We start from the raw sequence: 9888 nt of genomic DNA, 5'->3' as shown, positions 1-9888 counted from the left end.
GTGGATACTCCCCCATATCCCCCATAATCCCACAGTGCCCCTAAAAACATGCAGGTTCAGCACAATGCTGGGATCCTCCCCTGATCTTCAGACAATAGACTGTAATGTACAAGATTCACGTGTGTGTGCGTGTGTGTGTGTGCGTGCATGCAGTGTGTGTGTGTGCGTGTTTGTGCTGAAGAGTATTCTACATTGCAACTAACTGTAATCCCCAGTTTTAGGAAACCTTGTGATATATTTATTTTTATGGAGTATATTTTCACGAATGACGGCAACACCAGACTTCCTGTTTCCCAGCACACGACTTCTATACTTCTGACTGTTCTGTGAACCTGTGTGTGTGTGTCTTGTCCTGTAATAATCCTGTCTGCATGTTCCTTATATGCACATGGTGATGTTTTCTTTGTTGCAGATGGTTTCTATTTGTTTTAAGTGCTGTAAATGAGTTTCACGTGAAATCAGGAAGTTTTATTTTTATTTTTTTCCCAGAGCATTAGGAATGTGCGGAGAAGCTTGCGAGGTCATGAAGCAGAGGCAGATGCCGTCGGGGTGTCCAGGTTTGGGCTTTATGTAGTCCAGGATGCTCTCTTAAGTTCGTAGGGAAACGGCCAGCTGATCCGGGCTGAGTGGTCTGTTCTTCTCGTCATGAATCCTTACGTCTTCTCCCGGGTATAAGGAGAGATCATCTGTTCTGTGTGAACTGCCCAAATAAATCTAGTGGGGCCCCCTCTCTCTGCAGTTTGCTTTCTTAACAGGTCAGTGGAAAGGTCAGACAGTTCCCTGTTGCATGCTTACAAACTGTTACCCTCATTCCTGCATGAAAGCCTTCTGGTCATCCACCGTGGGTCCTGGTAAGCGTTTCCCTTGACATTTATTATAATGATTATATATTATTAACATTATTTGAGTTCTGTTATTTTCAGCTTTGGGGTATTGCTCAAATATCAATATCAATATACACACGTAAACATGACACATTTTGTTTATTGCATATGTTTTATTTGTACAAATCAATCTCAGGGACGGTCCAGATATGATTTGCTGTTAGGAAACTGGGTTAATTTTTTGTGTTCACTGTTGATCACTCAATGCTGTATAGAGGAAGAAAAAACCTGCACAAATGAAAACAGCAACAAGATTGCAGCGGTAAGATAGGAAACAGTCATTCCGCACTCATCCACTGACTTCACACAAGAGTTTTTACACAAGGGTTCACCTGACCGGCAGCCATTTTATTTTCACACAGGAGTAAACATATTCGGTTTCCGGAACCAACGTCAACGTAATCATAATTTCGTTTTTGTTTTCTTCTTTTTTAAAAAACTATAATCTACAGGGTTATTTTATCCACTGACGTAATAGATTCACATGGCATTATTATATTTAATAAAGGCGATAAAAGTACGTGCTTCACCCATTCACTGCAGCTGCATGCCACTTCTGATATCTAGTTAATATTCGCAAGTATTGATCCATTTGGAGTAAACAATGCCTCGCCAAATAACTCTGGGGAACTAAATTCATTCACACTTGATAAGAGCTGCTGAATCTTGGTGGGCAGACCCACATACTGGCCGTATACACCCCGTGTTGGGGGGGGGGGAGAAGCCGAATGAGGGGGGGGGTTTGTAGTCAACAGCAGCCGGCCCAGAGGGAAAAAAAAAAAACACAGTACAGTTTCTTTTTTTTCTTCATGTTTAAAAATCAGGTTCACAGTTCCACGTGGCGAGGCCGCCCCTCCCCCTGCTCTGCGTCCCTCTCACTGCATGATGATGTCGGGCTCGATGTTGAACAGCAGGTCGTCGTTGCCACGGCGCACCTCCAGCAGCAGGGACGTCTCCTCCAGCAGCGCCTCCTGCAGGTCGCTGGTGGTCATCAGCGCGCGGCCGTTCAGCTTCACGATGATGTCACCGTCCCTGATGCCGCCTCTGCTCGGAAAGAAAAACCCTTCAGCCGCAGTAAGGGGAACATTTAAACTCGTCTCTGCTCCAGTTCAGTTAGACTTAATAGCCGTCTGCACATGTCTACACAGAGCTCAGAATTCAGCGGTTTCCACAGACTCTGGCTCTGGTTTTCAATTCTAAATAATTCAGATGAATACTGAGAAATTAATCTGGATGGTAAAAGACTCCCTGTCTAATGGCCTTTGCCTTCAATCCATTCAACATTGCTTACTGCTTATTACATGCCACATACTAAGATTTAATATTAATATTAAAATGTGTGAAGAGGGTAAATAAAATTAAACAACCCTGTATTTTGAGAGCTTTTTTCATGGCAACGTCTGATAAATGGTGAGATAAGCCTCAGAAATAATATTTCAGTGGCGCTGCAGTCGGTTTGGAGTGCACCCACTTCTGCGCTGGGGAGTTGGCCACCACCTCGTGGACGTAGATCCCGCTGCTGACCTCGGGGAAGTCCGGGTTCTGCTGCTTCAGTTCTTCCACCAGCCTGCGTCACACAGAAAGGTGCACATCACATGGTCAGTAAAGAGCCATGCTTCAGTCAGTCCCAGACCACTAACACCAATCCGGGGGGAATGTGATGTCATTACTCTCATTATGACATCACATTCCAAAGAAACATTCCGGGAGCCGTAGTGGTCAGATTTCTGAGTTAAGGGGAGTGTGCCTGCATGCATGTTTTAGCTGAATGTTCACCTTTAACTTTTGTTCAAACACTTAAATGTTAAATGTGTACAAGCCACCAACAATGACAACTTCTTAAGTGTACCCTTTTTAATCCTTCTATTTCAGTAAATCTCACTTACGCTGGTGTGATTGTAAGCATCCGGATTCCAATAAAGCGTTTCTTCACTGACCTCACTTCTGAAAAAACAAACAAACATGCAAAACCAGCAGTTACAAATTATGGCAATAACTTATTTATGGCAATGAACCAGGAACTGATAAAAACAAAACAATGCTAATTCCTCTCCATATAGGGTGTTTTAAGTCAGGGCCAACTTTGATGAAAGGACAGTCATATCTCTTATCAGGAGACCTACTGTTTGAATGTTAAATCTGGTAATAGAAAACACACAGAAACATATGGAATAAAACACGTGCAATAAAACAATTACATTCCTGCAATATAGATTTAAGCTTCTGTGTGGCAAAAGCCCAAACTCATAAAATCTGAACCATAATTCTTGGTTAATATCTTAAATTCTGAGTAGTTAAAAAAATGACAAGACTGGCCCCTTACCTTTGGCCTGTTTGTCTAGAGATTCATTGAGGAAGCGGGTTATTCTGTCTGAGGGAATGGCAAAGGATATCCCAGCAGCCACTTTCAGGGTATTGATCCCAATCACCTCGCCATCCTAAGATAAACAAGATTTACACCTTATTCATAACTTTCAAATCAAATAGGAAAAAATACTAATACACATAGGAACTCACTACGCAAATAATATGACATGTACAGCAATAATGCTAAAGTTATCTTACCAGATTTACAAGGGGTCCTCCAGAGTTCCCATACTGCACAATAACAAAAACAAAACAGTCGTATTACAAAATGTAAACTGTTTAAAATGTTTGTGTGCCATTCAGGGTGTGGGCCTTTCCATTACAGCAGAAGTGGCCAACTTCATTACTGCAGGGTACGCATGTTTTTGTTTCGACCAATTAGCCTGGCTTATTTAGCTAATTTTGCTGTAGAAACTGAAGCCATATCACTAGTAGTTTTGATCACAATAAAATATTTCACATAGTGGCACAGGAACAGATTCTGTGATCTTACCATGATCTTATCACAAAATTAGATACTACATTAGTACACGTAAATGATTGGGATAATTCACACTGAAAGCAGAAGTTGGGATGAAATCCAGAAATAGATGAGGCCCTTAATGCACGCCCTTGCACTACAGAACGTACACAGAGCTTTCTATGGGTCGAGACTTTAAGAGGAACGATACACGTGTTCCATTTTAAAACAGAACCGTGTCCGGTGAACACTGCGCTGCGCTGGAACAGCGGACTGCGGCCTGTCCCTTAAAGCCACAGCAGGTGGGAAACCCTTCCTCGCGCTCTTTAGCAGCACGCGCGCGGGCGCGGGCGGACGCGTCGCCGGGGCTCACGTTGATGATGGCGTCGGTCTGGACGTAGTCCATGTCCGAGTCGCGGAGGCCCAGCTCCTTGCCGTCGCGCTGCGCCGTGCTGACGATGCCCGTCGTCACGGTGTTCTGCAGGGCGAAGGGGCTGCCGATGGCAACCACGAACTCCCCGGGCCGGAGGTCGGCGGAGTGGCCCAGCAGCAGCACCTGCAGCTTTTTCTGGGGGGGGGGGGGCAGCAGGGGGCAGCGGACAGGAGGTAGACACATCAGTGGAGATGCTGGCAGGGAGGGAGAGAACTCCTCACGCAGCACACACATTCAGTCATGTGACCTACCACGGCCTCTCCCTCATAGGGGTGCATTCTGCTATTCTGAGTGACACATCTTGGTCTTCTTCTGACCCAGGCCTTACAGTAACAGCAGTCTCTTCTGTGTCAGCTGTGAACTCTTTTTGGCTCTCTCTCTAGACTCCCGAGAGAGTCTTTAGATGTCACAACAAAAACAAAAATATTTTTTGAAATATTGTCAACTTTTGCCCTTTACTGATTCAATGTTAAAGTACTCTTTCCACAATTGTAAGTAGGTCAGTGTGTTACAGTTGATGACCAGAACAAAAAAAAACAAAAAAAACATCAGCGCTGTGCATTCCAGCTTTTAGACAAAAACTGGGGCGCAGTCCAGACACAGCAGGAAACAGCAGGCAACAATTAACACAAGAGCCAAGTCTAAACACGCAGGGGGAAACAGCATCTTACAACACATCGATTCTTTATTTTACAGCAAGGAATATAAACTATATTATGTACTAAAGCCTGGGTTTTCAACAGGGGGTCTGCAGACTCCCTGGGGGTCCTTGAAGGTACTGTAGGAGGTCCCTGGCCAGGCTTGATATTTCAGAAAATATTTAAAAATAAAAAATATAACCCTTTTTAACATATTGGGGTCCCCTGGATGTTCTTGAGCATGGGTGGAGGTCCCTAGATTGTTAATGGTTGAAAACCCCTGTGATGTAGGCTCTGGCACTGTGCATAAAACTAAAATCTTATGCACAGGAAACAGAGCGGATGATATCTGCCATGTTCACTTTGACGCAGTGCATTGTGGGAAGGAGGAGGTCACAGCTGCCTGCCACATGTGCCATCGGGTTCACTCTGCAGCCCACGCGCTCACCTGCGGATTGATTTTGATGGTGGCGATGTCAGACTTCTTGTCGATGTCTTTAATGGTGGCCTCGTAGACGTCCCCGTTGTGCATCTGCACTTTGACCTGCTGTTGCCCGGAGACCGGCGTCGTGCTGGACACCACGTGGGCGTTGGTCACGATGAGGCCTGTCTCGGACATGATGAAGCCAGAGCCACTGGACAGCTGAACGTTTCGGCCAAAGAGAGGGTGCCTGACAGCAACAACGCAATGAAGAACAAAACACATCTCTCATTATACCCCTCTCCCAACAAATATAACAGCCAAGTACTGAATAATATGACTCATTTTTCTCTGTCATGTGATTCACTTCAACAAGCTGCCTACAAAATCCTCAAAGAGAAGTTCCAGACATAGGGATTACTGTATTTCTGAATCCAGGATTATTAATTTCAAATCAATGCCATTCTGTAGGGTAAATTCATACTCCCAGTCTAACATGGGGATCAAGCACATAGTGATATACAGTAAATATTCCTGAATGTACAATATACCGTGTAAAAGATTAGGATTAGATCTTGCACTAGAATGGATAACCGAGTTAACCAAGCACAGTTTGGTATGAAATGAATCAAGGACCCAAAGTACAAAGCAGGTGTGGAAAGTCTCCAGGATGTAAACACCTACCGGAGGAAGAGTTCTATGTGCACTACCGCGGGGGCGATCTTCTCCACAACATCAGCGATGAAGTTAAACTTGTACCTGGGACTGATGGGGTTTGAAGGACCTATACTAGCAGAAAGAATTACACATGTTAATAAACTCACAACTGCTACCGTTAGAAACTCTGATTGTACATGTTGGACAGACTTATACAGACAGGCTGGAGAAAATGGCATCATTCCCAGAGAACATTTTTGTGGTGAAAAGTCGGTGAAATGCCAGGCAGGCTACATCCGGGGAAAAACTGAGCTATATTGGGGTTAAGCTAGTCAGTTTATGTCAAAACATCTTTCAACCTAAATTTCCACCCCTCTAGATGTCTAAATTCTATATTTTGCTCACTGTGGGTGGACCAGCATTGCAGTAATGAGTCTTATGGGACACATTGCCTAGATTAGGCTCTCAGAGACTTATAAAAGTGTTTTTATGGCCAGGATGAAAATGTTTTTCATGCTAATTTCACTCCCATTAAACATTTACAGTCGCAAGAATATTGCTGAGTTTGAGTCCACACATACCCACAATTGCTGTCCCATGTGTTTGGTAAAAAGCAGTGTCTTTAATTTTAAGCCTTTTATAAATTGTCCCAAAGTTATTTTATTTAAAAATAGCCGCTTGGATAATAACTGTTTTTCCTCGCCTTCTCAGGAAATGACAGTTGGCTACACACACCTAAAAAGGTGAATGTGCTCTTATATCCAGCCCAGGGTCACAGAGTGCACAGATCTCTGTCAAGGGCTGCACAAACCATTGCTTGCAAAGATGGCGCCGGCACTTACCAAGTTACGGTCACAGACCCTAATATGATGGCGTAACCCCTTAAATGTGGCGATTGTTGAATTGGGCGGTGTAATAACCTTTTCACAAAGGAGCATAGTCATAATTTGGCGCAGGCCATTTAGCGAACAGGGGGCACTTAGATCATTGTTCAGGGCCGAACTCGTTACAGTGTTTTTGCCGGACGATGTGTGGGCTGACCCGCTACACGGCCCACTTTGTGTGACGGCACTTTTTTAAATTTCCGTGTGACTCAATGGTCAGTAAGCTAAACCTGCCCGCCCAAAACCATCTGGCCTTGCCGAGTCAAAACACACACTAACGGTCGCAACGTCGCACAAGCGGTCCATTCAAGGGGCTGCTTCGTTGGTCGGCGACATCAGGACACTGAGGAAATGAGCTGCTAACTACTTTAGCCTGCTCATACCATACGAACGCCAAGCCTTTGTTTACATCTACAGTCCAGGAAGCACAGCCACTCTTTTGTTATCGTGATGGCAACAGGCTCTGGGAATGTGGGGAAATATCTGAGGAATCTGATCTCTTGATATTACCTGAAATCCTTAGTTAACATAAACCTTCTGTGGAATGACTTTGAAGGTGAGTTTGATAGCATCACTTTGGATTCAATTTACAGATGTCCACAAACTAAATCTGCAGCAGTTTTTTTTTTTTTTTAAATGGCAGAACTCCCCTTAAGTTCTACAGTGAGCTTTTGCAGCCAGGAAAATGTATTATCAATCCAGAAATAGAGTAATGACACCCTTTGCATGCAGGCCCCTGCAAATTACTTTCTGTTCCAGCACGTAAAAAAATGTGCTATGATAACATACTTTTAAAAAATGTTTACATAGCAATTAACATAAATACATGTGCCCAGCGGAAATGCATTCCATGTGGTCTGTCTCAATTTAGAAACGCGCTTATCCACTTTAAGACAGCAGGAAATTTCACGTTATTCAAGTGAAAGATTAACAGACCTTTAAATCATGGAATCGGACAGTTTTGAAACTGGCTATTTATAAAGATAAGTTACATAAATAATTGTTGTGTGTGTTCTTCTACACTGCACAGCACAGTTTAAAATGACCCTATTTCTTCATTGGAAGGTTCACCAACCAGGCGCAATCTTGGTGGGAGAGATGGAAAACAAGCTGACTCCTCATGAAAAAAGAGTGGGAAACAATAAGGATACATTTGCCAAGAGAGTAAAAAGTGGGTGTCAGACAGCCAAATTCAGAGAAAAAGTGACTTTGGAGCCATCCAGGTATCTGGGGCAAACCCAGAGGACCTGCCGCAAATATCCCAGTCACGTGACCGACTTTTAGCAAATACTCGGGGGACATCAAATCCTTTTCTCTTCTTAGTCACAAAAGGATGTACGTGGTTCTTTTGATTCGATGTTTCCTCTCATGTTTCCTCAAGGGCACACCGATCTCTAGGACGTTTCCCTTCCCTAACTTCCTCCCTCGCTCTCTTACACCCCACATCTCTGTTTACATCTGAAATGCTACAGGCGTATCTGCCGTTTCCCTCTCTTGCTTGCAGCTAGAGAGGAGAGTCTATCTGAGGAGCATTTCACCAAAGTGTATGGGGACCTAGTACTATCATGCCATTTTAATCATTTAAATAAAATAATAGAAGGTAAAACAAACAAACAAACAAACAACAACAACAACAACAAAAAGCAGGTGAATTATTGACCTCAATGTGCCCAAAGTTCCCAAAGATTGTTACCATACTACTCTGCTAAGAATGCTGTTGCATTTGATGAGATCAGAATTACAGCAAATTATTGAAAATTGTAGCCTGACAGGGGTTAACCGCAACACTGCAGGCCTGTGTGCTGGCCCCACACACATACCACATCTCTGGAGTCAAGTGCTCCACATTCTGAAGGTGTTACTTCAGAGAACACGTGTTTTCGTTTTGTTAACCCCATGACTGGCGGCAAGCAGCCTACATACTGGTCCACAAAAACACCTGCATTTAACATAGGTTACATTTCTGCACGGTCAACTGTATTAATGACTGCAGTTATAAACTCAAGGTGCCTATATTAATCCCACAAGTGCACTTATATTCATTAAAATGTCTTAATTTGGCACAAGTGCTGTCGGTGAGATGCCATTGGTGTTCATACACAATATTCACCTTGTGTGACTACACACAGGATAGGAACTAGATATGCATCTTTCATAATGCATCATGTGATAACTAAAGGGTAAATATTTACTGACGGGTCTATTATGGGTAAAGGTCTTAAGGCTGTGAAACAGAAAGGACTTACCTGTGGTGGGTTCACACGGTCCTTTCTGCTCCAGGGTGATAGCGGCCAGACCTTGCTGTAGAGCCTTCCTGCTCACCGCCTTCAGCTGGCAGACGTTGCCGTATGTGTTCCCGTCACTGCCGCAGACTTTATAACCCATCTTGCACTGGCAGAAGCCCTTCGAAAGCCGCTTGCCGGCGGGATGCTTGCACTCGAGACCGTCGCCGCACGGCAAGTCATCCTTGCGCCCGCAGGCGTCTCCCTCGCCGTTAGCGCAAACCAAGCAGCAGTTACAGCGGTCAGGGACATAGCCGCTGGGGCAGCTGGGGCTCGGGCACGTGCTCACATCGCAACGGTCCGGGCATTTGGTTCTGGGTTCGGCTCCGATGAAATCATGAATAGAAAGCAAAACAGCAGCCGCCAAAAATACCTGCATCGTGTACCCTTGATTTGCAGAAACGAATATGTATTTAAAAACCAGTTTCTAAACTTCACAAAAAATGCATGCGAGGTATATCTTTAAATATGAAGCATATTGCTTCTTCAGCAGTTACGGTTGCGTTCGTTTTGCAGATGGAGCAACGTTACTGTACAGGGCGCTGTATGCATCACTTTTCCACAATATGAGAAAAAAAAAAGTTATTGCAGAGGCAACTGTAAATTCCTACATGGGTAACAGAAAACAAAATTATTCTAAATCTTCCCCTGACGAAGAAAATAAAAAAGACACAACTGCGAACTGTTGCATTTTGGAGATAAAATAAAAAACAAAAAAGATGACCGGTATCCGTTCCAGTGCATATGATGTAGGCGAATAGTGCGAAGAACGCGAGTTGTCTTTAAAGACTGGAGGCGAACAAGGATCTGTAACGATTCCGCTTCGTCCTCTCCTCTGAGCCATCTAAAGTTCATTGGTAGA

The 9888-nt window shown here is 44.0% G+C and overlaps 1 protein-coding gene across 1 annotated transcript; it reads right to left on the bottom strand.

The window, feature by feature from the left end:
• Positions 1-1632: 1632 nt before the first annotated feature.
• htra3b (HtrA serine peptidase 3b) lies at positions 1633-9888 on the bottom strand. The gene is made up of 9 exons (XM_035425674.1): positions 8991-9888; positions 5888-5987; positions 5231-5453; positions 4085-4279; positions 3450-3482; positions 3208-3322; positions 2771-2828; positions 2356-2451; positions 1633-1928 (listed from the first exon to the last, which is right to left on the bottom strand). The coding sequence occupies exons 1-9, from the start codon at positions 9403-9405 to the stop codon at positions 1760-1762; spliced, it is 1404 nt and encodes a 467-aa protein (XP_035281565.1). The 5' UTR covers positions 9406-9888; the 3' UTR covers positions 1633-1759.

The sequence above is a fragment of the Anguilla anguilla genome, chromosome 7 (assembly GCF_013347855.1).
Source record: "Anguilla anguilla isolate fAngAng1 chromosome 7, fAngAng1.pri, whole genome shotgun sequence".
NCBI classification, from domain to species: domain Eukaryota; kingdom Metazoa; phylum Chordata; class Actinopteri; order Anguilliformes; family Anguillidae; genus Anguilla; species Anguilla anguilla.
The sequence above is the reverse complement of the archived record's forward strand: the minus strand, read 5'-3'. Positions and strand labels throughout refer to the sequence as shown.

Excerpts from the sequence above, each read along its gene's own strand:
- htra3b (XM_035425674.1), bottom strand. The coding sequence starts at position 9,405 with ATGCAGGTATTTTTGGCGGCTGCTGTTTTGCTTTCTATTCATGATTTC. Across the intron at positions 5,454-5,887 it reads CACATAGAACTCTTCCTCCG|GCACCCTCTCTTTGGCCGAA; the intron begins GTAGGTGTTTAC and ends TGTTGCTGTCAG. Across the intron at positions 3,483-4,084 it reads AGACCGACGCCATCATCAAC|TATGGGAACTCTGGAGGACC; the intron begins GTGAGCCCCGGC and ends GTTATTGTGCAG.